The sequence below is a fragment of the Oryctolagus cuniculus genome, chromosome 10, assembly GCF_964237555.1.
Source record: "Oryctolagus cuniculus chromosome 10, mOryCun1.1, whole genome shotgun sequence".
In the NCBI taxonomy this organism is placed as follows: domain Eukaryota; kingdom Metazoa; phylum Chordata; class Mammalia; order Lagomorpha; family Leporidae; genus Oryctolagus; species Oryctolagus cuniculus.
This window is the reverse complement of record NC_091441.1, coordinates 91,535,444-91,563,101: the sequence shown is the minus strand read 5'-3', so window position 1 is coordinate 91,563,101 and position 27,658 is coordinate 91,535,444. Positions and strand designations below refer to the sequence as shown.

At 47.8% G+C, this 27,658-nt stretch overlaps 3 protein-coding genes and 1 pseudogene across 4 annotated transcripts in view; 2 read left to right on the top strand and 2 right to left on the bottom strand.

Annotated features, from left to right (window-relative positions):
• Positions 1 to 166: 166 nt before the first annotated feature.
• Positions 167 to 7,074, bottom strand: PDHB (pyruvate dehydrogenase E1 subunit beta). The gene is made up of 10 exons (XM_002713275.5): positions 6,833 to 7,074; positions 6,692 to 6,745; positions 4,750 to 4,857; positions 4,602 to 4,664; positions 4,465 to 4,500; positions 4,064 to 4,349; positions 2,926 to 3,036; positions 2,513 to 2,604; positions 1,326 to 1,467; positions 167 to 687 (listed from the first exon to the last, which is right to left on the bottom strand). Exons 1-10 carry the CDS (start codon positions 6,872 to 6,874, stop codon positions 542 to 544), a joined length of 1,080 nt encoding a protein of 359 aa, XP_002713321.2. The 5' UTR covers positions 6,875 to 7,074; the 3' UTR covers positions 167 to 541.
• Positions 7,075 to 7,225: 151 nt separating this feature from the next.
• LOC100356809 (thioredoxin domain-containing protein 17) lies at positions 7,226 to 7,694 on the bottom strand. The gene has a single exon (XM_051851526.2). It carries the CDS (start codon positions 7,692 to 7,694, stop codon positions 7,323 to 7,325), a length of 372 nt encoding a protein of 123 aa, XP_051707486.2. The 3' UTR covers positions 7,226 to 7,322.
• Positions 7,695 to 7,727: 33 nt separating this feature from the next.
• Positions 7,728 to 27,658, top strand: part of KCTD6 (potassium channel tetramerization domain containing 6) — a 44,068-nt gene continuing 24,137 nt past the window's right edge. Inside the window, exons 1-3 of one of the 2 annotated variants that reach the window (XM_070050674.1) lie at positions 7,728 to 8,008; positions 8,557 to 8,666; positions 16,161 to 16,275. The gene's annotated coding sequence lies outside the window, so the exon portion shown is untranslated. Of the gene's footprint in view, positions 8,009 to 8,556; positions 8,667 to 16,160; positions 16,276 to 27,658 lie in introns of those variants that run through there. The other variant, XM_017343905.3, reaches the window with a different exon arrangement.
• LOC100354608 (mitotic spindle assembly checkpoint protein MAD2A pseudogene) lies at positions 23,207 to 23,894 on the top strand (annotated as a pseudogene).

Sequence of the window (27,658 nt, the reverse complement as noted above, 5' to 3'; positions counted from 1 at the left end):
TGGCTCCAAGCCATGATTCTGAGGTTGGTCTTGCTATTTTGGATAAAATCTCAATAAAAACAGGCAGTGGTTTTATAGTTACAGCTTATTTTCCATTTGGCACTAATTTCTTAATACACTTTTAAGTCTTCACTCTTTTTTTTCAAGCATATAAAAACACAACTAGTCATAGTTAGGAATTTCTTTATTCCTTATCAAAACAACCTACAGTAAATGTAGATTATACACTTATTTAATACATATAAGTTATATATTCTGGATATATCTTTTAAGACTGCCACATCTGTATCAGTCCTAGTGACAATGGATAAAATTTTCTGTTTATTCAAAGAACAAGGCAACTAAAACAGATAAAAGCAGGCAGGAGTCTAGGGCAGCACAGTGGAGAATTCTCTACACACAGACATATTTAAACTTCTTCCCAGTACAAAAACACATGTTGCTGTAGAGATTACTTTATGAATAGTGAGATCTTGCAGTACAATCCAGGTACCAGCAAGGACTTTAAATAAATTTCAATGGCTAGATTTTCAGGTCCAAATTAGATATTTAATGTTTTCTTTATTGCAAATATGATGTCTTTGACCTGAGGTATAGAGTTGTCTTCTAGAATCTTTGCATAAGGCATAGGGACGTCAGCACCAGTGACACGAACAGCAGGTGCATCCAGGAAATTGAATGCAGGACCTAGGAGAGAAGGAAGACGCAACTGAGGTGGGCAGGAAAAAGCAGCCGAGCACTCGCACGCTGGCAAAAATGGCTGCGCAGGAAGAAAAAGCATAAGGTAAAATAATACTTGTTTTGGGAAAGACTTTCTGTTTTTTTTTTGTTTTGTTTTTTTTTTTTTTTTTGACAGAGTGGATAGTGAGAGAGACAGAGAGAAAGGTCTTCCTTTTGCCGTTGGTTCACCCTCCAATGGCCGCCACGGCTGGCGCGCTGCAGCCGGCGCATCGCACTGATCTGATGGCAGGAGCCAGGTGCTTCTCCTGGTCTCCCATGGGGTGCAGGGCCCAAGCACTTGAGCCATCCTCCACTGCACTCCCTGGCCACAGCAGAGAGCTGGCCTGGAAGAGGGGCAACCGGGACAGAATCCGGCGCCCCGACCGGGACTAGAACCCGGTGTGCCGGCGCCGCTAGGTGGAGGATTAGCCTATTGAGCCGCGGCGCCGGCCTGGTTTTGTTTTTTAAAATATTAACACCATACAGTAAGTTCAAAGTTCAAGGCATTTGGCTACCCTAGCTTTTTTTCTCTATTCAACACGTGTTCAGGTACACACTGTTTGTTACAGTTTGACCATATTCTAGATCCACTTTCTTTGCAATACCTTCCATGATCCTGGCACAAATTTCAGCTCCTACTCCAAACTGTGGCCAGCCTCCTTCCACTGTTACCAGATGATTTGTCTTCATGACACTGGCTTCTATGGTTTCAATGTCCATTGGTCTGATAGTACGCAGATTTATGACCTAAAGAGGAAATACAATAAATAAGCTTTATAGAGCCACTGCATCACAAATACAAGGGTACTTCAAAAGGTTTGTAGAAGAGGAATTAAAAGATGAGTTTATTTTGGTGTGGAAAAATGCTAAATCCAGGCATACAAGGGATCTTTAAAAAATAGTGCTGGGGGGCCGGCGCAGTGGCTCACTTGGTTAATCCTCCACCTGCAACGCCAGCATCCCATATGAGCACCGGGTTCTAGTCCTGGTTGCTCCTCTTCCAGTCCAGCTCTTTGCTGTGGCCTGGGAGGGCAGTGGAGGATGGCTCAAGTGTTTGGGCCCCTGCACCCACGTGGAAGACCAGGAAGAAGCACCTGGCTCCTGGCTTCGGAAGCTGGGAGCTTCTTTTGAGTTTCACACATGGGAACAGGGGCCCAAGGACTTGGGCCATCCTCCACTGCCTTTTCCAGACACTTTCTGATCCAGGGAGCTGGATCAGAAGTAGAGCAGCTGGAACTCAAACTGGCACCCATATGGGACGCTGGCATCGAAGGCAGTGACTTTATCCACTATACCACAATGCCAGCCCCCGGCTGCTCCTTTTCTGTTCCGGCTCACTACTATGGACTGCGAAAGCAGTAGAAGATGGCCCAAGTCCTTGGGCCCCTGCACCTACATGGGAGACATGGAAGAAGCTCGTGGCTCCTAGCTTTGGATCAGCTCAGCTCTAGCTGTAGCAGCCATTTGGTGAGTGAATCAGTGGATAGAAGGCCTTTCTCTTTCTCTCCTTCTCCCTGTCTGTAATTCTCTTGCAAAAAAAATAATAAAAAAATCTTAAAAAAAAAAAAAAAGAGAGATTGCTCTAAGCATTCAGCCATCATCTGCTCCTCCCAGGGAGCACATCATCAGCAAGCTGGCTGGGAAGTGGAGCCGGCACTCAAAATCCACCGCACCCTGAAATGGAATGTGGGACCCTAAGCAGCGTCTTCATTCCTGAGTCCAATGTACAACCCCTGGCTTCCAAGTTTAAAAGGAGCCTTTCTGATTCTGTAACAGGTGAATGTCCACTTACCTCACATTCAACTCCCTCTTTAGAAAGCACCGTTGCAGCTTCTAAACAGTGGCCCACTGGTCTCGAATGGGCAACCACAGTTATGTGTGTCCCTGAAACAGAGTGGCCACAGGTCAGAGGTCAGGTCAAAAGGAAAGATGCTGCAGCACTCCTGTTTGTGTCAAGTCTTCAAGTCAGCTTCATTTCAGTGAGCTGAGGACTGAGGCAGCCTTCTCAGAAATGAAATACAAATCTACTGGACCCAAATTCAGAAAAGCGCTACTGTGTGAGAAGTCAGGGCATCACACATTCTTTACTTGAACTCTTGTAATTTTTTAATCAGGGTAAAATGTAAGAACATCTAGATGACATTTGACCAATATAAATAGAAGGGCTGGATTTAAAATAATGCTTAAACGTGTCAGTTCTCTTACCTTGTCTTTCTATTTTGGCTTTTCCGATAGGAATCAGAAAATCTTTTGACTGAGCTTCGGCAGGAAGTTCAAAAGGAACTCCGTACATCAGTTCATTCTCTAGCACCACCACTGCAAAGTGTTATACATATTGAAACCAAAGTAAGTAACTCATTACATCCACTGTGAAGGTCAGTGTGCTTTTAAGAAAGCTGTATTTCTATCTTCTCTTTTAAAGGTTTATTTATTGGAAAGTCAGAGTAACACAGAGAGAGAAGGAGAGGCAGAGAGAGAGAGAGAGAGGTCTTCCATCCGCTGGTTCACTCCCCAATTGGCTGCAATGGTCGGAACTGCATTGGATCGGAAACCAGGAGCCAGGAGCCTCTTCTGGGTCTCCCTTGCGGGTGCAGGAGCCCAAGAACTTGGGCCATCTTCTACTTCTTTCCCAGGCCATAGCAGAGCTGGATCAGAAGTGGAGCAGCCAGGACTCGAGCCGGTGCCCATAAGGGATGCCGCCGCTTTATCTGCTACGCCACACACAGCGCCGGCCCCTGTATTTCTATTTTGTCCAGAAGTCTGGATGATGGCCTGAGTACTTAAATATAACTATCTACTGAAGTTAAACCAGTGTTGTAGGTATGCAGTAAATATCTAACTGGCCTCTTCCTAGTCTTAAGAAAAACTAGCAATGGGGCTGGAGCTGTGGCATAGTGGGTAAAGCCGCTGCCTGCAGTACTGGCATCCCATGTGGGCGCTGGTTCGGGACCTGGCTGCTCCACTTCCAGTCCAGTTCTCTGCTATGGCCGGGAAAGCAGCAGAAGATGGCCCAGGTCCTTGGACCCCTGCACTGGCATGGGAGGCCTGGAAGAAGCTTCTGGCTTCGGATTGGCCCAGCTCTGGCCGTTGTGGCCATTTAGGGGGTGAGCCAGTAGATGGAGGATCTCTCTCTCTCTCTCTCTGCCTCTGCCTCTCTGTAGCTCTTTCAAATAAATCCAAAGACAAAGAAAAAACACATTTCTTACTATCTTTACTGCATCTATAAATCTTTAACATTTATACAATATATTTAAGCTTAACTAGAATCCTTAAAGGTCCTTCTATATAAAAATTTCACTTTAGTTTTACTGTTCAAAAGAGACTGACAGCTCACTCTGCTGACCTGGATTGTTATCCCGAATGGCCGATTTTATAAGTCCTTTTGCATCCTCTGAATTCCAGGGGCTGACCACCTTTAAGCCTGGGCAGTGCCCATACCAGGCAGCAAAGCACTGTGAGTGCTGGGCAGCCACACCAGCTGAGGCGCCATTGGGTCCCCTGAAGACTATGGGCACAGGCTGCAGGCCCGCCGACATGTAGTAGGTCTTGGCAGCTGAGTTTATAACCTGGTCAATGGCTTGCATAGAGAAATTGAAGGTCATAAATTCACAAATGGGCCGCAACCCAGCCTGTGAGATCAAAAACATGCATGTTAAAAGACAAGGAACAGCAGAGTGGGAGGCAGTATTTTTAAAACGTCATGTTAAATCTCTTTGGGTGAGCCTCACAGAGACTATTACGTACCATAGCTGCACCCACAGCAATTCCAGCAAAGCCCATCTATAAAGGAAAACACAAAGGAAGTGAACATCAGTAAGACTGAGGCGAGCGAGCACTAACGGACAAGCCCTGCAAGGCCGGCTTCCTGGTAGAAGGCTCACCTCGGAGATGGGAGTGTCTATGATCCTCTTGTCTCCGTATTTCTTCCACAGGCCTCGACTAACCTACAAGAGATGACCGCATTAACTTTCAAGTAGATCTCGGGGCAAATGGTGACCTCAGCGTGCGTCTTTCATATATTTTGGTTACCTTGTATGCCCCGTCATACTGGGCAACTTCTTCCCCAAGGAGAAATACCTTCTCATCTCTTTCCAGCTCCTCATCCATACCTTGGTTGATAGCATCACGAACTGTCACCTGTCGCAAATACAGGAAAGTAGTCAGTAAGCTACAGGATTATTTAGGACACCACTGAGTCTCTTCCTGTATACTCACCTAGGCTGCCCTAAGCCTGGGACATAAAAACACATTGGAACAGGCTTCTCTTTTAAAGTTCAAAGAATTCTAGAAGCAGCGTTTGTGTTATATATACTAGTCTTTGAGAAGTTTGCTGATGTGACAGGCTTTCCTTGATGAGCACCCAAGATTAAGAAAACTACCTACTGGCCAGGTCAGCTCACGGGCGGCTTTCCTGGGGGAAATGCAGGCTGGGTTGTTTTGTTAAGACCCCTGGAGTACTATCAAGGAAACCTAATTCATGCTAAATATTTTTTAAGATTTATTTATTTAGGGCCGGCGCCGCGGCTCACTAGGCTAATCCTCCGCCTTGCGGCGCCGGCACACCGGGTTCTAGTCCCGGTCGGGGCGCGGGAGTCTGTCCCGGTTGCCCCTCTTCCAGGCCAGCTCTCTGCTGTGGCCAGGGAGTGCAGTGGAGGATGGCTCAAGTGCTTGGGCCCTGCACCCCATGGGAGACCAGGATAAGCACCTGGCTCCTGCCATCGGATCAGCATGGTGCGCTGGCCGCATCGGCCATTGGAGGGTGAACCAACGGCAAAAGGAAGACCTTTCTCTCTGTTTCTCTCTCTCACTGTCCACTCTGCCTGTCAAAATATAAAAAATAAATAAATAAAAAGATTAAAAAAAAAAGATTTATTTATTTAAAAGGCAGAGCAACAGAGAGGGAAACAAGGAACCATCCGCTGGGTCACTCCCCAACTGTCCACAATAGCTACGTTTGGGCCAGGCTGAAGTGAGGAGCCAGGAACTTCATCTCGCTCTCCCACAAGAGTGGCTCAGGCCCAAGTACTTGGGGCCATCCTATGCTGCCTTTCCAGGTATACCGGCAGGAAGCAGAGCAGCCAGGACTCAAAACTAGCACTGCAACAGTGATGCTGGCGTCGCGGGTGGCAGCTTAATCCTCTGAGCCACGCGGGGATCCAACGCTAAGAACTGAGCACTCGTAGGTAGCAGGCACTGCCAGCCTGCATCTGGCTGTAGGAATTATTTTAACACACACCATGGCAGAATCCTCTAGTAAGGAAAACAGTGAGAGTGTGTGGGTGCAGAGGGGCGATTCCACTCCGGGGTTTATCCCAAAAGAACTCAAGGCAACGCACACGCTGTACGCAGCAACATTCACATCAGCCAAAACGCGCAAACAGCCCAGCCCTCGTGGTGGGATGAGTGGGTGAAGTGTGTGTATGTCCACACTCTGGACCAGATCCTGCAGCCTCACAAAGGAATCCGATTCTGACACAGCTCGGGCCTAGACGAACCGCGAAGGCAATAAGCTAAGTGAAATAAGCCAGACACGAAAGGCCAAGTGATTCCACTTATATGAAGTTCTAGAACAGGCAAACTCAGAAACAGAAAATACTGAGGTGACAGGGAACCAGGAGTTATGTAATGGACACAGAGTTTCTGTCCGGGATGAGAAAGTACTGGGAATGGGAAGCGGAGAGGGCTGCCCGACGCGGTGGGTGCACTTAACGTCCCTAATTTATACACTTTCAACAAAATTAAGCTATGTGCAATTCAGCACAATTTCTTAAGGGGCGATGGATCAGAGAGGAAGAAGCGTCAACTTCTTTTCTCCCAGTGCCCACATGGTCCCAGGCAGCCTGGCGGGAGTGACACGCCGGCGTCACGGGCGCCCGGCGGCGACACAGGCGGCTCCAGTCCCACGCGGGATGTGCGCGTCCGCAGACCGCAGGGCCCGAAGAGCCGCCCGGCCCCGGTCCGCTCCAGTTACCTGCAGCGCCGCCGGCGCGGTCCGGTGAAAGCGCCTCTTCAGCAGCCCGGATACCTGGCGGAGAAAGAGAAGGACGGTCAGAGGGGTGGCGGGGCGGGCAGGGGCCGCGCGGGCTCCCGGCGGCCCCGCGCCGCTGCCTACCTGCTGAAGGGGTCTCCGCACCAGCCCAGAGACCGCCGCCATCTTGACCGTGTCCTCTAGCCGCCGCCTAATGACAACACAGCGGAGCCGGCCGTGCGATAGGTCCCGCCTCCCCGCCTGCGCGGCCAATGGCAGGGCGCGGTGGCTGCGTGCCCCGCCCTCCGCTCTCCGTGAGGGTCGCACGGAGGTGGCGCGTGGAGCGGCGGGGCCCCTCCACCTGGGGCCGGCATGATGGAGAGCGCGCAGCCGCCGGCTCACCGAGTGCACGCGGGTCGCATGCCCCTGGCTGCTTGCAGCGCCGGGGCTGAGAGTGACTCAGGAGTGTGATCTTTTGGGGCTGGAGGGAGTTGTAGTTTTTTTTTGCAGGTTCATGAGTATTTTCATAGCGTACACTGATTTTTAAATATCATTTATTTCTTGCTAACATGAATTCAGAACAAGTCGAGTTTGATACCAGAGGAAATCAAGACACACTCGCCATCATGGAATGCTAATCTTCACAGAAGAGCATCTCCACGAGGTTGGCCTGGCGACACTCCGCGTCCACCAGTTTTTTAGGTGTTCCGTATTTCAGGAGCGTGGGCACCGAAGTCACGTTCAGTTTTTTCCTGAAGTCGTTATTTGGATCTCTCCAGTAAGGCTTGTCTCCTACTTGGCAGTAGATGAACACACATTCTTGGCTGGCACTCTTCAGGCCCTCACGAATGACAGGCTCAGCCTTCGTGCAGAGGGGACACCAGCTGTTCCCTTCCGTGTCCTTAGAACCCACAAACAAGGCGAAAATGCGCTTGCCCTCGTGCTGCTCCACAGCCTGGTTGAACTCCTCGAAGCCACACACGCACACCTCCTGGTAGGCAGCCATTGGGACCTTAAGAGGGAGGCCCCCAGGCTGCAGGTCCTGGAATCCTTGGGGGGCTCTCGGGTGTCGGTTCCTGAGAATGAAAACAATAGCTTTCACTGACTTAGTAAGCACCTACTGTATGCCAAACATTGTGCTAAGTGCTCCATTAAAGCTCATTTCCCACAGGAACCTGCTCAGGTGTTAACCCCAGTTTTCACAGATGGGTGAACTGCAGCAGAGATGGGCCAAAAAGCCGGGGTTTCGATTTAGGAACTGGAGACTCCACTTTCCCCATTGCTTCCGCCTGCAGAAGTTGGTGTCCTGCCTGGGAGGAGGTTCGGATAACCTGGGTTTAGAGAGGGCCTTGGGGGAGGTGCCCAGCACCTGACCATGACCATGGGGGCAGCCTCCAGATGTTCCCTAGTCTCAGTTTGGCCCTTGGGGTCTGATGGGACCAGTGGCTACACAGTCCTCATCCATGCGCTGTGGTGTGGGAGAGGCGAGGGGTCAGGTGCGGATTCAGCGTGGCTGAAAACCTAGCACACCCACTCCCCACCGTGCAGCTCAGCCTCCCTTTCCATCATGCCCCCGATGCCGTCACACCTTCGAGACCACCTGGTGCACTGGAGCCCCGCTGCAAATCCCGTCTCCTCCGGATTTTCATTTAGGCCCTGCCCTGAGACTGCTCTACCCTTTATGAAAGGATGACCGGCTTAGGTGGGGGCAGTTTTCTCTCGAGCTTGCCTGCACTGTCGTCTGAGAGTGTACCATCGTTTGCCTTTCATTAAATCCTGCTCTTCTGTTCACTTCTACCCCAGCCTCCTGGTTGTATTCTTGCAACTGTAATAAAGGCATCTTCCCTTTCTTTTCCATATTTTAACAGAAGCCGACTCTCAATATTGTGAATTACCTGTGACTACTCTTGTGAATAATTGTTTGAGCAAGAATGCCAGGAGCCTACAAAATGACTGCAATAGCAGACCTTACACTCAGGTAAGCTCCATGTGGGGTGGAGGGAGAGTGCAGGGGATGGCTAGCTCTGTAGCACAGCAGCTTAACCCGCTGCCTGTGACACTGGCACCACATTTGGGCACCAATTCAAGTCCCGGCTGTTCCACTTATGATCCAGCTCTCTGCTAATGTACCTGGGAAAGCAGTGGAAGATGGCATGAGGACTTGGACCCCTGCACCCACATGGGAGACCCAGATGGGCTCCTGGCTCATGCTTCTGCCTGGCCCAGCCCTGGCTGTTGTGGTCATCTGGGGAGTGAACCAGTGGATAGAAGATTCTCTGTGTGTGTGTATGTGTGTGTCTCTATCTTTCTGCAACTCTGCCTTTGAAATAAATCTTTAAAAAAGAAAGAACGAAAGAACCCTCCACCTTGACAATTTTCCAGAAGATCTGCCTAATTATCAATTGACTGGACTCATTTTTTAAAAAGATTTATTTATTTATTTGAAAGGCAGGGTTACAGAGAGGCAGGGGGAGAGGCAGAGAGAGGGAGAGGGAGAGGGGGAGGGGGAGAGGGAAAGGGGGAGAGAGAGAGAGAGAAAATCTTCCATCTGCTGGTTCACTCTCCAAATGGCCACAACAGTCAGGGCTGGGCCAGGCCAAAGCCAGGAGATTCTTCCAGGTCTCCCACATGGGTGTAGGGGACGAAGTTCTTGGACCGTCTGCTCCTGCTTTCCCAGGCACATCAGCAGGGAGCTGGATCAGAAGTGGAGTGGCCAGGACTCAAACTGGCACCCATTTTGGGATGCCAGCACTACCTGCAGAGGTTTAACCTTCTGTGTCACAACACTGGCCCATGCACTCATTTTTCCTAACCTTCCTCTGCAGCTACCCCTTTCCCTTTAAAATCCTTTTTGTTGGCTTGTTAAGCAGAAAGAATACATGTTGGATTCAGAGATCTCTTTCCCTAAGACCCCTGGCTCCGTGAAATAAACCTTTGCTTCTCCCCAGCACCTCTAGTGAATTGGCTGTCCCCGCAGTGAGCAGCAGGGCTTACTGATCTGGTGACATTCTTACAGGGCATGTAGGGAAGGTACAGGGAATATAACATCCTTACCCGGAAACAAGAACCCGGACTGGTCTAGCTGGGGGGAGGGGGGGGTGTTTCTCTGGGTCCAGTCAGGGCTCCTGATCCCAACAATTTAGGGATCCTTGTCCCCACACATCCCCTGTGTGGGCCAGAGCTACAGGCTGCAACCTGCGAGACAGGGCGTTGTGGCTGTGATGAGAAATCTGGGCTTCGTGTCGGGACGCTGAGGAGCACTGCAGCGGGAGTCTCTAGTGGGAATCAGCCTGGCTGCTGAGTGAGAACGGGAGGGGCGCAAGCAGAGGCAGAGCAAGGAGGCCTCAGGGAGTCGGCACACGAGAGCTGTGCCAGGAGGCAGCTTCTGGTTGGAGACCGGGGACCGATTTGGGATCTACCCAGGGCTGGAATCCATAGGGTTGCTGTGAGGACAGAAGCAGCGATGAGGAAGGACAGATATTTTGTTGTTGGATTGGGGGAAGAGGGGGCAGGGGAGGAGCCTGAGCTGGTGTAGGTGTGTGTGTGTGGGGGGGGGACAGTAGGTTCATTCTCAGGAGGCTGAGTTCAGAGGCTGGCTGTACGGAGGAGCCTGGATCCCACGGCAAGGCTAGCCAGGCCAGAGACAGAAATTTGTGAACAGCTGCATCTGCACCGATAGTCTTCTACTCTGAGTCACTGTCTCATCGTCTGAAAAAATGGAGAGATGGTCTCTAAAGAACACCTTCCACGTCTCCGTCGCCTGCTGCTCGCCTTCAGTCCCTGCCCAGGTGACCACAGCGTCCCTGAGAAGCGTGTGACTTTGAGATGTCATTCCTGGGGCTCGCTGGCTCCTGCTCAGAATGAGAATGTGAGCGCTTCTCGCTGTCGCCCCCACCATGCAGCACTGACAGAGTTCAGCGTCAGAATCACAAAGTAAAAGGTGACATCAAGGCGGGGGCCAGTGACTAAGAGAAGCCTACCGTGCAAATGAGGGACTGTACGAGCAGTCCCTGCTTCTGCAGAGACCCAAAAAAGCCAGGACTACTGAGTCTGTCCAGCGAGTCTGGTCAGCCCTGTCGGGAAGGCCACGTGACTCCCAGGTCTCACAAGAGAATTTGCTTTTGAAATAATGGCTGTGGACCCCTTAGATTAGGCAATATTCGTGTGCTTCTCTTTCAACCTGGGCGCAGTTTTCTATTTGAGTCAAGGACACCAAAGATAAAAGTGGTGCTTTTTAAATCCATAATCTTTCCACTAGCAGTCTACACCTGCATGCTCGCTAGATGTTCCTGAAAGTGACAGGAGTATGTAAAGGGGCCAACCAGTCCTAGACAAATCAAATCTCTGCAGAGCCATGGGCACATTGATCTGCAAGTTACCTGGGTTCTTTGTCAGTCGCCAGAAAATCCTTTATCCAAGCTTGCTGGCCGCTTCAGATTTGACCACCATCTTGTTTGTCATTGCAAGCAGAGTTTGCCAAGGAAGGCATCTCCTTCTTCCTCCATGCACCCCTTCTAAATAAAATGTAAATACAGTTCAATGCACATCCCCCCCCCCCGCCAGGTGTCAGTCATTCCCCACACAACACCCCATGGGTAACCACAGGCCCCCCAGCTCCAACACCGTATTTTAATTTGCCTGTTTCATTTTATTTAAAGAGATTTATTTATTTGAAAGGTAGAGTTACAGAGAGAAATGGAGAGAGCGCTCTTTCATCCATTGGTTCACACCCCCAAATGGCCACAACAGCTGCAACAGGGCCGGGCTTAAGCCAGAAACTCTATCCGGATCTCCCAGGTGGATGGCAGGGGCCCAAGTATTTGGTCCATCTTCTGCTGCTTTCCCAAGTGGTTTAGCAGGGAGTTGGATCAGAAGTGGAGCAGCCAGGACTCAGGGCACCACTCTCTTGTGGGATGCCAGCACCACAGGCTGTGGCTTAACCTGCTGCACCAGAGTGCCAGTCCCTTGCCTATTTTAGAATTTGAAATAAATGGAATTATAAAATGTGTACTCTTTGGTGTCTGCCATCTTTAGTTCCGCAAAACGATTTTGAGATTTATCTGATATTGTTAGATGTATCTGTAGTTTACTGCGCTCTTCTTCTCGTAACTTCTTTTGAAGGAGTTTGTTTAGGGGCAGGTGTTGGGCACAGTGGTTAAGACACCACTTGGGACGCCCAGGTCTCCTTTCTTTCTGGGTTTGAGTCCCTGCTCCGCTTCTGCTTCCAACTTACTGCTAACATACAAGGGAGAACTGGATTGAGTTCCTGGTTTCAGCCTGGTCCAGCCCCAGGTGTTATGGCCTTTGGAAGAGTGAACTAGCAGTCAGAAATCTCTCTCTCTACCTTTCAAACAAGCAAGCAAGCAAACATAAAATATAAGAAAAGAGGTTAATTTGGCTCACAGTTTCAGGGGCTGAAAATCCAAGATTAGGTGGCTCTATCCCTTTGGCCTCCAGTGAGGGCCCCCGCTGGCTGCATCACAATGTGGCAGGTGACATCACTGCAGGAGCCTTGGGAAGGGGAGACATCACGCAGCTGGAGACAGGAAGCCAGCAAATGGGTGGGGCTAGCCTTGCTCTTGCTGTAGCAACCACTTTCACTGCAGTAAAGTGGGGTCCCACAAGAATTACCTGAATTCCTTCCAGGGGTGACGCCCCCAGTGACTTAATTACCTCTGTCAGCCACGCCTCTTAAAGGCAGCACCACCTCTTAGCTCCACACTGGAGACCAAGCTTCCAGCACACGAATCTGGGGGGCACTCACTCAAGCCACATCCAAACTATGGCAGGGAGCATAGGACTTGACTAGTAGAGATGAAGGATGCTTCCTTTTACAACTGTGGAATAGGATATTTTTTAAATAATCAGAATGCATTTCTTGTTATTTATTTTTTAAAAAAAGATTTATTTTTTGAAAGAGTTACACAGAGAGAGGAGAGGCAGAGAGGGAGAGAGAGAGAGGTCTTCCATCTGCTGGTTCCCTCCCCAGTTGGCCGCAACGCAACGGCCAGAGCTACAGCCTTCTGAAGCCAGGAGCCAGGAATCAGGAGCGTCTTCCAGGTCTCCCACATGGGCTCAGGGGCCCAAAGACTTGGGCCATCTTCTACTACTTTCCCCGGCCACATCATCAGAGAGCTGGATTGGAAGTGAAGCAGCTAGAACTTGAACCAGTGCCCACATGGGATGCCGGCACTGCAGGCGGTGGCTTTACCCGCTATGCCACAGCGTCAGCCCCTTGTAATTAATTATTAACATCCACAAGGCATAAAATTACAACACAAATGATATACTGGGACAGTCTTTGCCACATATATGGCAATGCATTTATATAATGTAAATGGTGTATAAAGAGTTCCTAAAAAGTGATGAGAAAACATGAAAATCCCAATGGAAAACAGACACCTCACAGAGTAGTAGAAATTAGGAAACAGGAAACATGTCTGACTTCACTGATACCCAAAGGAACAGAAATAAAGCATCAATCAGACTCCAGTTCTTGGCCCCTCAAATTGTCAGAGATTTAACTAAGTGATCATATTCAGTACTGGGAAAGGCTCAAGGGAGTGGATGTGCACACACAACTAGTGTCAGTTGTTGCCTTGTTTTGGAAGACAATTTGTCGGTAGATATCAAGGCTATTCAAATAAATATATTCATATTTTTAAAATTATTTATTTGAAAGAGTGAGAGAGAAGAGAGTGAGAGACAAAAATTTTTCATCCACTGGTTCACTCTCCCAAGTGGCCTTAGCAGCTGGGATTGGGCCAGGCTGAAGGCAAGAGCCTGGAACTCCATCTGGCTGCTCTGCTTCTCTTCCAGCTTCCTGATAATGCCTCTTGGGAGGCATCAGATAATGGCTCAAGTACTCGGACCCCTGCCACCCATGTGCGAGATCTGGACTGTTTTGACCTCCCAGCTTTGGTCTGGCCCAGCCCTGGTTGTTGTGGGCTTTTGGAGAGAAAATAAGCAGATAAAGATCTCACTCTGTGTATCTCTGTCTCTCTCTGCCTTTCAAATAAAGTAAAAATAAAAAATTTTAAAAACAAGTAATGCTAAATTATCCTGAAATAAATTAGCTTATTTAAAAATATTTATTTATGTATTTGAAAGACAGAGCTAGAGAGAAGCAGAGGCAGAAGGAGAAAAGAGAGGTCTTTTATCCGCTGATTCACTCCCTAAATGGCTGCAACCTCCAGAGTTGTGCCGATCTGAAGCCAGGAGCCAGGAGCATTTTCCGGGTCTCCCACACAAGTTCAGGGGCCCAAAGGCTTGGCCATCTGCTGTTGCTTTTCCCAGGCCATAGCAGAGAGCTGGATTAGCAGTGGAGCAGCTGGGACTAAAATCAGTGCCCATATGGGATGCCAACACTGCAGACAGTGGTTTACCCGTTACTCCACAGCACCGGCCCCACAAATTAATTTAAAATATAATCCTGATTTTATTTGTATAGAGAAATGTCTGAAATTTTGTTTGCATAGGGAAATATCTGAAAAGAGTAAGTTAGTAGCATAGCACAAAGTTTAAAAATAAAAAGGAGGGGGAGTTGCTGACATTGTGATGTAGTGGGTATCCCCACCACCTGCAACATCAGCATCCCAGCTGCTCCACTTCTGATCTAGCTCCCTGCTAATGGCCTGAGAAAAACAGTATAAGATTGCCCAAATATCTGTGCCTCTGCTATCCACGTGGGAGACCTGGAGGAGGCTTCTGATTCCTGGCTTCCCCTTGGCCCAGCCCTGGCTATAGTGGCTATCTGGGGAGTGAACCCCAGCAGATGGAAGATCTCTCTCTGTTTCTCCCTCTCTCTCTGTAACTCTGACTCTCAAAGAAATACATCTTTTAAAAATAATAAAAGATAAAAGGGAAGATTTATTACAAATCACATTTAAGAACAAAATGTTTTTTATAATTTTTGTGTTTCTTTTCTTTTTTTCAATGTATTCATATGCAGTTATGTTTTATATTTTATTTTTAATTTTAAAGTGGTTTTGAATGGGATTTCATCCCATTGCAGGAAAACAATTCAGATACTACAGAAAGGTATAAAGTAAACACCTGTATTGGGATTCTCCAGAGAAACAGATCCAGTAGGAAACACTACTGATATAGACCTATGAGAAGGAATTGTTTGTTTTTATAAAATATTTATTTATTTGTTTGTTTGTTTGTTTGAAAGGCAGAGAGAGAGAGAGAGATCTTCCATTTATTGGTTCACTCCCCAAGTGGCCCCAACAGCCATGGCTGAGCCAGGCCAAAGCCAGGAGCCCACGTGGGTGACAGGGGTCCAAGCATGTGGGCCAGCCTCCTCTGCCTTTCCAGGTGTGGCAACAAGAAACTGGATTGAAAGTGGAGTGGCTGGGACTGGAATTCACCTCCCATGTGGGATGCTGGCATTGCAAGCAGCAGCTTAATGCCCTGCACCACAATACTGGCCTGCAAACTTCCTTAAAAAAAAAAAAAAAAGATTTATTTATTTGAATGTCAGAGTTACACACAGAGAGAAAAAGAGGCAGAGAGAGAGAGAGAGAGGTCTTCTATTCACTGATTCTCTCCCCAATTGGCCGCCACAGCCAGAACTGCACTGATCTGGAGCCAGGAGCTTCTTTTGGGTCTCCCACATGGGTACAGGGGCCCAAGGACCTGGGCCATCTTCTACTGCTTTCCCAGGCTATAGCAATGAGCTGGATTGGAAGTGGAGCAGCCGATACTTGAACTAGCTCCCATATGGGATGTCGGCACTGCAGGCGGAGGCTTTACCCACTATGCTACAGTGCCAGCCCCCAAACTTATTTTTTAATTCCACTTTTTTCACACACTTCTAAGTACCATTATATTTGTTCTCAGCAACATCTGGCCATTTTTATCTTTCAAGGAACTGATACACTTATCTAAATTGATAACTGTGTGTCCAGTGGTTTATTGGTAATATTCACGTATGGACTTTTTAAAGTCTTGGGAGTGAGGCAGTCGTTTAACCTAGTGGTGAAGACACCAGTTAGGATGCCACGTCCCACGTGAGAGTGCCTGTGTTCAATATCTGGCTGTCATTCTGACTCCAGCTTTCTGCTAATGTACACCCTTGGACACAGCAGTGTTGGCTCAAGTGCCTGGACCCCTGCCACCCACAAGGGAAACCCGAATGGAATTCCTGGCTCCTGGTCTTGGGCCAGCCCTGGCTGTTGCAGGTGTTTGAGGAGTGAGATAGCAGATGGAAGATCTCAATCTCTCTCTCTCTCTCTTTCTCCTCTCTCTCTCTCTTATTTATCTCCTCTTTCTCTTTCTGTCTTTTGAATAAAAAAAAATTAAATCCTGAAAGAAAAAAAAGTCTTGGGGGAAATCTGTAGTGATAAACCCTCTTTAATTCCTGAATTTAACATCCTGTGTCTTCCTTCTATATTTCTTAGTCTGGCCACAGAGTGTTGATTTTTTTTTTTTTTTTTTTTTTTTTTTTTTTTTTTTTTTTTAATTTTAGCAGGTAATCCAGAAGGCAAGGGGTCCAGATCTCTAGTTTCACTCTTTCTTCTGCTCCAGTATTGACAGTATTTGCAGTGCTATCTGGATTAGTCCCACGTGTGCGCCCCCCAGTGGTGAGTCCCTCATCTCACTTAGTGTGCTATTCCGTTTGCTGCAAGTATGTGTAGTTTCAAGGTGAGCCCAGGAGTTCATACACAATTTTCTGGGATGTTTCTCTCTCTCTCTCTCTCTCTCTCTCTCTCTCTCTCTCTCTCTCTCTTTTTGACAGGCAGAGTGGACAGTGAGAGAGAGAAACAGAGAGAAAGGTCTTCCTTTGCCGTTGGTTCACCCTCCAATGGCCGCTGCGGCCGGTGCACTGTGCTGATCCGATGGCAGGAGCCAGGAACTTATCCTGGTCTCCCATGGGGTGCAGGGCCCAAGCACTTGGGCCATCCTCCACTGCACTCCCTGGCCACAGCAGAGAGCTGGCCTGGAAGAGGGGCAACCGGGACAGAATCCGGGGCCCCGACCGGGACTAGAACCTGGTGTGCCGGTGCCGCAAGGCGGAGGATTAGCCTAGTGAGCTGCGGCGCCGGCCAAGGGATGTCTTTCTCAATCTCTCTCATTTTCATGATCTTCCCAGTACTTTCTTATCACCCTGGTTGCTGCTCAGATCTTTTCATAATAAGTACAGCAACTGACTAAGGACTCTGAAAAGCAGAGGCTAGCAGGGTGACTAGAATAAAGACCAGACTTCAAAGTCCCACAATAGGAGTGGAGAGTTATATTTTTTCAAAGATTTATTTATTTCTATGAAAGGCAGAGTGCAGGAGATGGAGGGAGAGAGAGAGCAGTCTTCTGTCTGTTGGTTCAGTCTCCAAATGGCCACAACAGCCAGGGCCAGGCTGGTGTCAGGAACTCTGGAACTCCATCCAGGTCTCAGACATGGATGGCCCAGGCCTAAGTACATGAGCCTCATCTGCTGCAGTCCCAGATGCTTCAACGGGGAGCTGGATCATAAGCAGAGCAGCCAGGACTCCAACCAGCACTTCAGTATGGTATCCCAGAGTTACAAGCTTAAGCTGCTGCGCCAAAACATTTATTGTTCTTGTCTCCCTTTAGTATTGCCCAGCCTGCATGCAGAGAGCTGCTCAAGGAGCTGGCACTGTGGCAGAGTGGTTTAAGCCAAGGCCTGCAGAGCCAGCATCTCGTAAGGCTACCGGTTTAGGTCCAGGCTGCTCCACTTCCAATTCAACTCTCTGCTACTGTGCCTGGGAAAACAGCGGAAGATGGCCCAAGTCCCTGGGCCCTTGCACCCACATGGGAGACCTGGACAACGCTCCTGGCTCCTGACTTCTGCCTGTCCCAGGCCTGGTCATTGCTACCATTTGGGGAGTAAACCAGGGGATGGAAGACTTCTTTCTGTCTCTCTTTCTCTCTCTTTCTAACTCTGCCTTTCAAATAAAGAAGTAAATCTGTTTAAAAACATAAAAGTTGCTCAAGACTTAGAAGCACGTGTCAGATCCAGAGAGAAGGAGCTTGCTTGCTTTCTTTCCCATCTGAGCCGTGTGTGTGTGTGTGGAGAGATGGAAGAGGGCGGTATCCCACTTTGGTGTTTGGTTTGCTGCTCTAGCCTGCAGACCATATGTCGGCATTGGTGGCAGCAGCAGGTGGGCATGCACTTAGAACTGAGGAAGGATACTCGTCTCTCACCAGAGCAGCTGTAGTGCCAAGAGCTGGAGGGGATCCCCATTGCTTTTTCCTCTCCCTGCGCTCCCGTGGTCCCAGCTGCAGAGACAGCAGGGGGATGTGCCCACCAGAGGAGGGAAATGAAAGCTGCCTGGGGGCTGAATTGTGTCTCCACCCAAACCCCTATGTCGGGATGATAACAAATGCAATTCGGTTGTTATCACCAAAGTCATATACAGTGACAGATCAGAGGGATGTGTTTATCTTTTCTGGAATCGGAGACTCATGCTTTGGCTCGGATATTAGTTTTGAAGACAGACACACATATTGCTGTGTGCTTTATTTTCTCATTAAAAATGTATCATGGAGGACTTGGCCTATCAGTGCTAGCAGGTCTTCCTCATTTCCTTCTCCTCCAGAACTGTCCAGCCCCACTGCACCAGCAGCCGCCTTCTTCTTCTTCTTTTTTTTAAGTTTTATTTTATTTACTTGAAAGGAAAAGCCAGAGAGAGAGAGAGAGACAGAGAGAGACAGAGAGAGCACTTTTATCCTCTGGGTCATTCCTCAAGTGGCCCCAACAGCCCAGGCTGGGCCAGGCTGAAGTCAGGAGCCTGGAATTCCATCTGATTCTCCTACACAGGTGCAGGGGCCCAAGCACTTGGGCCATCTTCTGCTGCTTTCCCAGGCCATTAGCAGGGAGATGGATGGGAAGGGGAGCAGCCGGGTTTGAACTGGTACTCCTGATATGGGATGCTGGTGGAGATTTAACCTACTGGGGCACAATGCTTAACCCACTGGCCACAATGCAGTTGCTTTTTAACGACCTCCTTTCATTGGTGACCAGGGTGGCAGTAACAGAGCCAGGATAGCTGAAAAAAAAGGACCCTAAAGGGGCAGGTGATTGCTCAGATCTTTCCCTTCAAGACTGGAGTAGATTCCTAGGTTTGTGGGCAGTTGGTAGGAAGAACTGAAGTCCCGGAGTCGCTTTGGATGCAGCTAACAGAAAAGGTGACGATGACTGAACCGATTTACTTAGAAAAATATGAGGGGCTGGCATTGTCCTAGAACAGGTTAGGCTGCTGCTTATGAGGCCAACGTCCCCTATCAGAATTCTGGTTCCAGTCCTCGGCTACTGCACGTCAGATCCAACTTCCCGCTAATACTCCTGGGAAGACAGTGGAAAATGGCCCAAGTACTTGGGCCCCTGCCACCCACATGGGGGGTTTTGGATGGAGTTTCTGGCTCCAGGCTTCAGCATGGCCCAGGCTTGACTGTTATGTGCATTTGGGGAGTGAGCAAGAAGATAAGATTCCCTCTCTCTCTCTCTCTCTCCCTCTCCCTCCCTTTCTTTTTCTTTCTCTCTCTTCCTCTCCCTCCCTTTCTTTCTCTCTGTAGCTCTGCCTTTCACATATATAAATAATCATAAAAAATGAAAGAGAGAGATGAGACTTATTGCCTCTGAATGGGTAAAAGGTTAGTCTGGCCAAATATAATCAATATATGATAAACACCAAGTAGCTACACATACTAACTAGGTCTCTAAATAGATTTGTATCTCATAATATGCACACTGTATTGCAGGGATGTTCTTTTGTGTGCTTATGTATGTTTGCAGGGTTTGAATGTGCTCCCAATGCAACAGTTGTTACGAAGCAAGGCTGCTTTTTGTGTTCTCTGTCTTCTGTATGCACTTGCTTCCCCTCACCAGAAAAGCAGCAAATGCTGATGCCATGTTTTTGGACCAAAATAAACCTCTATGCTGTATAAATACCTAGTCTCAAGTATCCTGTCAGAGTGACAGACGATGGACAAAGACTCATGTGTCCTTTATATACAGTCAGCTCTCCACAACCATGGGTTCTGCACCCACAGTTTCAGTGCAATAGGCACGAAACAATTTTCTTGGAGCAGCCTCGGGAGAGTTAGCTGTCATGGCTGCCTAGGCCTCCTCCTTGCCTGCTTGTGTACCTCTCTGTTGTCTGGAGACCCTGCCACTTTTCTGCAGGGGAGACCAGCCCTCCTGCTCTGGGCCTGCCTGGGTCCTTAACAGAAGTTGAAAGAGATGTGAACAAATGGCAGGATGACTGGATTGGGAAAAGACTAGATGCCAGTATGCCCTGGGGGATCACCTGGCAGTCTGAATGGCTGAACTTTCTGGAGTTCTGTCTGCTTCCTGTGCTGGGTACCCCCGCGTCTGAGCAGTCAGGAAATCAGAGGTGATGGAGTTGACTGAAGGACCAAAAAGCTCATGAAAGGAACTCTGAGCGTGACCGTAGTTAGCACTGCTCAGGCAGGCACTCTGTGGGGACCAGGCAGAGTATTTTACACACACATCTTTTCGTTTCATTGATTCCCCTCATCTGGTGTAGTGGGTTAAGTCACCACCAGACAATGTTGGCCTTCCTTATAGAGTGCCAATTCGTGTCCTGGCTGCTCTGCGTCTGATCCAGCTCCCTGTTAATGCACCTGGGAAGGCAGCATTAACCTTGGGCTTCTGCATCCACATAGGAAACCTGGAATGAAGTTCCAGGCTCAGTGTCTTGGACCAGCCCTGGCTGTTTGGGCCATTTGGAGTGAACCAGCAGATGGAAGATGTTTCTCTTTCTTTCTCTCTCTCTCTCTTTCACTCACTCACTCTGCCTGTCAAATAAACCTTAATCCTCCCTCACAATACCTCTTACACATAACTATTGTTACGACTAATAGAATTATTTGCATCAATGATATATACACAGTACACAGTGGAAAGAGTATAAAGGCTTTACAATGGGGCTGGCATTGTGGTGCAGTAGGTAAAGGCCTGCCCCCGCAATGCAGGCATCCCCTGTGAGGTCCCAGCTAATGTACCTGGGAACGTAATGGAAGATGGCCCAAGTACTTGGAACCCTGTCTCCCATTTGGGAGACCCGCATAGAGTTGTTTTTTTTTTTTTTGACAGGCAGAGTGGACAGTGAGAGAGAGAGACAGAGAGAAAGGTCTTCCTTTGCCGTTGGTTCACCCTCCAATGGCCGCCGCGGCTGGCGCGCTGCGGCCGGCGCACCGCGCTGATCCGATGGCAGGAGCCAGGAGCCAGGTGCTTCTCCTGGTCTCCCATGGGGTGCAGGGCCCAAGCACTTGGGCCATCCTCCACTGCACTCCCTGGCCACAGCAGAGAGCTGGCCTGGAAGAGGGGCAACCGGGACAGAATCCGGCGCCCCGACCGGGACTAGAACCCGGTGTGCCGGCGCCGCTAGGCGGAGGATTAGCCTAGTGAGCCGCGGCGCCGGCCTTTTTTTTTTTTTAAAAGATTCACTTATTTGAAGGAAAGAAGAGAAAGAGAGAGAGCGCGTACGCAAGCAAGCGAGCTTCCATTTGCTGGTTCACTCCCCAAATGGCTGAAACAGTCCAGAGCTCCATTTGAGTCTCCCACATGGGTGGAAGGACCATCCTCCACTGCTTTCCCAGGCACATTAGGGGAGAACTGGGTCGAAAGTGGAGCCACTGGGACTTGAACAGGCACTCTGTTATGGGATGCTGTGTCACACGCCAGTCCCCCAAAAGTAATTTATATATTTATAGAGCACTGGCACTCTGATGGCAAGTCAGGTGTAGAATATCCCACTTGTGTCAGTGCTCAAGAAGTTTTGGGCTTTACATCATTTTGCGTTTCAGATTGACAAACTGGGGTGTTCAACTTGTAGTTTGTTGCTCAGGTTCACCCCTAGAGGGCGCCCTCTTCGCTAGACTGGCAGCCTCGTGGGAGCCGCTATCAGGGCCACTATTGTGACTTTCCAAAAGCGTGAACACGTTATGTCCTCTGGCGTTAGCCACTTTTTTTTTTCTTTGTGGGCTGCAGAGCTCAGATGTAATGTCCACAGTTTGGCTTTGCAGCAGCAAAGGCTGAAATTGGGAAGGGTTGCTCAGGAAGCTTCCCCCACACATGACGCTGGGAACTTTCAGTGAATGAACAAAAGAGACACTGTTCGCTTAATACATTAGGACTGATTGATATCATTGAGCTTGGACGATGACTTGCTGAGTTAACCATATTGTCAGCCTTCTTTGTGTAGTTATGTTTAGGAAGACAAGATTTCACCATGTTATCTCTGGATCTGTATAAAAACAGATTATGTTAAATAGTGAGTATGTTCCTTTATAAATGTTAAAACTTTAATTTTTTTGAGAAACACATATATGTGAGTGTATTTATATATGTATGTATATACACGGGGTGGGAGAAAGAGGGAGAAGCCTCCTATTCACTGGTTCGGTTCCCAGATGCCCAAAGCAGCTGGAGCTGACTAGGCCAAAGCTCAGGGACTCAGTCCAAGGCTCTCATCTGGGTGGCAGGAACTCTATCACTTGACCCACCACTGACTCCCAGGCTGTGCCTTAGCAGAAGCTGGAGTCAGGAACTAAGCCAGGAATCAAACCCAGGCATTTCAATATGGGATGAGGGCATCTTAACCACTACCCCACCAGCCCTTTAAAATATTTAAATCGACACACGAGCGGTTTAAATTAACCAAATAGAAATTTTGTTTACGGCCGGCGCCGCGGCTCACTAGGCTAATCCTCCGCCTTGCGGCGCCGGCACACCGGGTTCTAGTCCCGGTCGGGGCGCCAGATTCTGTCCCGGTTGCCCCTCTTCCAGGCCAGCTCTCTGCTGTGGCCAGGGATTGCAGTGAAGGATGGCCCAAGTGCTTGGGCCCTGCACCCCATGGGAGACCAGGAAAAGCACCTGGCTCCTGCCAGCGGATCAGTGTGGTGCGCCGACTGCAGCACGCCGGCTGCGGCAGCCATTGGAGGGTGAACCAATGGCAAAAGGAAGACCTTTTTCTCTGTCTCTCTCTCTCACTGTCCACTCTGCCTGTCAAAAAATAAAAAATAAATAAATTTTGTTTACTTAATATTGAATAAGTACAGTAACTTGAAGTAGGCTAAAATGTATTTTTCCATTTAGAGTGTATAGTAAATACCTACTTTCAGAATTTTGAGGCTCTTTGAAAAAATACATGAGTATCTCAAATATTTGTAGATAAAAGGAATTTAAGGTTCAGTTTGACTTTATTTTTTTAAAAAGCTTTATTTATTTATTTGAAAGTCAGAGTTACACAGAGGGAGAAGGAGAGGCAGAGAGAGAGAGGTCTTCCATCTGCTGGTTCACTCCCCAGTTGGCTGCCAATGGCCGGAGCTGTGCCAGTCTGAAGTCAGGAGCCAGGAGCTTCCTCCGGGTCTCCCACTTGGGTGCAGGGGCCCAAGGACTTGAGCCATCTTCCACTGCTTTCCCAGGTCATAGCAGAGAGCCGGATCAGAAGTGGAGCAGCCGGGACTTGAACTGGTGCCCATATTGGATGCCAGCACTGCAGGTGGTGGCCTTACCCAGTGTGCCACAGCGCCAGCCCCGTATCAACTTGACTTTAAATATAAACTGCTGTGGTTGCAGTCTGTGGAGAGGAAGTGTATGCTCCATCTGTGGCCCTGACTGTGATGGGACAGCCTGCTGGGGAGCATGGTATCACCCTGCACTGGAGCACTGACTTCCCCGTGACCAGGTTCTGTTCATTTGGCATCAGTAGCATTCTCTACCAGCGTTGCATACATCTGTCTGAAAGCTTCACTCGAGTGCAGAAATGTGGACTCACTTTGCTTGACACTGCTTCTCCTGAGCTCATAAAATACCCAAGTAATGTGGTGGAATAACTAAAAGATGGGTTATACAGGTATTCAATTTAGAAACTGGTAAGAGTCATCTCAAATATTGAAAGCGGTGAGGGCCCTGAAAGACAGCAGTTTGATATGGAGTGTGACAAGACTGCAAAAAGATGACAGAGCTCCCAGAGAAGAGTCTCAAAACATTGTCCGAGATGAAATCCGCTCAGTGATCAGATGGGTCACAGCTTCCATGCCATGTCTGCCACTGTTAGAAGCGCCATGTTTTGTCGATCTATTGATTTACACAAGATTTGGATGCTCTTGAAAAATGGCAAGAGCAGGGCCCACACTTCATCACCAATTCTGAGGAAGTCTGTCCATCACTGAAGTAAATAGCATGGTGGCCTGCAAAGTAGCTGTCGGTGGCTGATGAAGGGATGAGGAAAGTGGTGTCACCGCACTTTTCGAATGTGGTTTTCTTTCTTTCTTTCTTTTTATTTTTTTAATTTTTTTATTTAGTAAATATAAATTTCCAAAGTACAGTTTATGGATTACAATGGCTCCCCCCCCCCTCATAATTTCCCTCCCACTCTCACCCCTCTCATCTCCCGCTCCCTCTCCCATTCCATTCACATCAAGATTCATTTTCAATTATCTTTATATACAGAAGATCGATTCAGTATATATTAAGTAAAGATTTCATCAGTTTGCACCCACACAGAACATAAAGTATAAAATACTGTTTCAGTACTAGTTATAGCATTACTTCACATTGGACAACACATTAAGGACAGATCCCACATGAGAAGTAAGTACACAGTGACTCCTGTTGTTGACTTAACATTTGACACTCTTGTTTATGGCATCAGTAATCACCCTAGGCTCTAGTCATGAGTTGCCAAGGCTATGGAAGCCTTTTGAGGTCGCTGACTTGGATCTTATTCCAACAGGGTCATAGTCAAAGTGGAAGTTCTCTCCTCCCTTCAGAGAAAGGTACCTCCTTCTTTGATGGCCCCATTCTTTCCACTGGGATCTCACTGGGAAAGATCCACTGGGATCTTTCATTTAGGTCTTCTTTTTTTTTTTTCCCCAGGGTGCCTTGGCTTTCCATGCCTAAAATACTCTCATGGGGTCTTCAGCCAGATCCACGTGCCTTAAGGGCTGATTCTGAGACCAGAGTGCTATTTAGGACATCTGCCCTTCTATGAGTCTGCTGTGTATCCCGCTTCCCATGATGGAACATAAACTGTGCATGACTGTTCCATTTTGGGATATCTGTTAGACTACCATAGGGCTCACATGTTGAGTTTATCACTCATCATGCAAAAGGAAACAGCAGAATTCATCAGCAATACAACTTATCTTTTAATTCCATTTTCCTTGAACATTTCGCAGTTCTCTCATAGGATAACTGTCAAGAAAATCAGTTTTTCCACATCAAGGAAATTGTATATAAACATAGTTACAACAATGGGCAAAATGATTTATGTATAAGATGACTTGTGGAAATTATTTGCAAAAATATTTATGATAGAAAAATAAAGGAAACAATCTAAATATTCATGAGTTAGGGTCTGGATTAAAGATACATGGTATAGGGGCTGGTGTTGTGGTACAGTAGGTTAAGCCTAAGCCTCTGCCTATGACATCAGAATCCCATTTTGTAGTGACAGTTTGAGCCCTGCTACTTGACTTCCCACCCAGCTCCCTGCTAATGTGCCTGGGAAGGCAGCAGAGGATGACCCAAGTACTTGGGCCCCTGCCACACGCATGGGAGACACAGATGGAGTTCCTAGCTCCTGGCTGCAGCCTGGCCCAGGCCTGGTCATTACAGCCAGTTGGGGAGTGAACCAGCTGATGGAAGATCTCTGTCTCTTTCTGTAACTGCCTTTCAGATAAATAAATAAATATTTAAAAAATGTATATGGTACAGTTATGAAATGGAATACTATCAGGCTGTAGAAAACAATAAGGAAGCTTACTATATATGCAAGACATGTTCAGCTTTCCACTTTACAAGAATTTCTCTGAAGAGTTATAAAGGGAAATTAGAGAAATCAGGTGATGCTTTCAATACATTCTCCTTTTTTTTTTTAACTTTCTGTCTCCAAATAATTGTGCATTTACAGGAAATTGCAAAGATGGTACAGAGAGATTCTGTGTACATGTTTCCTACTTTCAACAGTTACAGCTTATATAGCTTAATACAATATCAAAACCAGGAAACTGACATTGGTACAACATGTGTATATAGTTTTGTTTTGTTTTATTTTTAAAGATTTATTTATTTATGTGAAAGAGTTACAAAGAGAGGCAGAGAAAGAGTGAGGTCTTTTATCTGTTGGTTCACTCTGCAAATGGCTGCAACAGCCAGAGCTGCACTGATCCGAAGCCAGGAGCCAGAAGCATCTTCCGGGTCTCCCACAAGGATGCAGGTGCCCAAGGACTTGAGCCATCTTCCACTGCTTTCCCAGGCCATAGCAGAGAACTGGATCAGAATTGGAGCAGCCAGAACTCGAACCGGTGCCCATATGGGATGTCAGCATTGCAGGTGGCAGCTTCACCTGCTACACCACAGCGCTGGCCCTGTGTATATAGTTTTATGCCATTTTGTCACATGGATGGAATTGGGTGGCCACCACCACAATCAAAACATAGAACTCTTCCATTACCACAAAGGTTCTTTGTGCTGCCCCATTCTAGTCACCACATCCTTACCCCACCAACCCTGCCCTGGCAACCATTAATCTGCTCTCTCTATCATCTTGAGGCTATTATACAGAAGGAAACATGTTTCATTTTTTTTTTTTCAACTTAGCATGATACCCTGGAGATCCATGCAAGTTGTATGCATCCCTAATGTGTTCCTTTTTCCTGTTGAGTAGTATTCCGTGGCATGGAGGCAGCACTATTTGCTTAATTAGTCATCTAGTTACAGGATGTTTTGGTTGTGTCTGGTTTATTTGGGGCTATTGCAAATAGGGCTGCCAGGAGCAATCCTATGCAGGTGTTGGTGTGGATATAAATTTTCAGTGCTCTGGGAAAATTTTGCCTAAGAGCACACTTCCTGGGTTGCAGGATAAGTGTATGTGTTGTTGTTTGAGAAAACACCGTTATTTTCCAGACAGCTATACCATTTTACATTCCCAACTACAGCTTTCTTTTTCTACAAAATGTTATTGATGACTGTTAGCACAAGGGCACCAGGCCAAAAGGCACATGAGGATCTGAAACACTTTTATTTTCCAGAGGAAAAGCTTTTAATATCTACTAGATGAAGAAAAAAGAGAGGTCAAGCCTATTCCCTTTGCTGGCCCACAAGGTCCCATTTTTCTCCTCTCAGTTTTTCAGAATAATTCTTCCACCACCACCAAGCTAACCTTTTGTTGGAAAGCTGCAGCATACTGCAGGGCCACCTGGCTGCACCTTTGTCCTTTGGCCCTGGTGTGTACCCTAGGGTGTGTACTTCCCTAGGAAGATGAGGTTCATTTTGGAACATTCTGTCCTTATTCCCAGCAAGTCATTTAGGGACTGTAGAGAGCCATTTCAGGACCAGTCCACCGAGGGACCCTGGACCCACACATCCCACAACCACTCCCCACCTCTAGGCCTCACATTACAATGATATTTTTTCTTAAAGATTTATTTAACTGAAAAGCAGATATCTATATCTATATCTATATCTATATCTATATCTATATCTATATCTATGTCTATATTTGTATCTATATCTATATCTAGAGAGAGAGAAAGAGAGACAGAGACAAAGAGAACTCTCATTTGCTGGTTCACCCTCCAAATGCCCACAATGGCTAGGGCCGGGCCAGGCTGACACTGGGAACTGGGAACTCAAGCCACATCTCCCACACAGGTGTGAGGGACCCAGTCACTTGAGTCTTCTTGAGTCTTCCATACCACAGGGTCTGCATTGTCAGGAAGGCAGAGTCAGGAGCTGAAGCCAGGTACTCTGTTATGGGGCATGAGTATCTTAATTAGCATCTTAATTGCTAGGCTGAATGTCCACCCCATCAAAGAGGTGTCTTTGATTTCTAGCTTATACCGAATCTTCAAGCACAAACCAAATTTTTAGACAAGTGACACGATTGGCATTTCTAGGGCCAATAACTTGCAGGAAGATGAGTAAGTGGCAGATAGAAGGCAAATGAGCAAAGCTTGTTCCCGGAGATTGCTTTG

Bases quoted from the DNA above. Each gene is read 5' to 3' on its own strand.
- LOC100356809 (XM_051851526.2), bottom strand. From the start codon at position 7,694: ATGGCTGCCTACCAGGAGGTGTGCGTGTGTGGCTTCGAGGAGTTCAAC.
- PDHB (XM_002713275.5), bottom strand. From the start codon at position 6,874: ATGGCGGCGGTCTCTGGGCTGGTGCGGAGACCCCTTCAGCAG. The intron at 4,501-4,601 runs GTGAGCCTTCTA...TTTCCTTTATAG, and splicing joins TAGACACTCCCATCTCCGAG to ATGGGCTTTGCTGGAATTGC. The intron at 3,037-4,063 runs GTCAGCAGAGTG...AACACTTTGCAG, and splicing joins CATTCGGGATAACAATCCAG to TGGTGGTGCTAGAGAATGAA.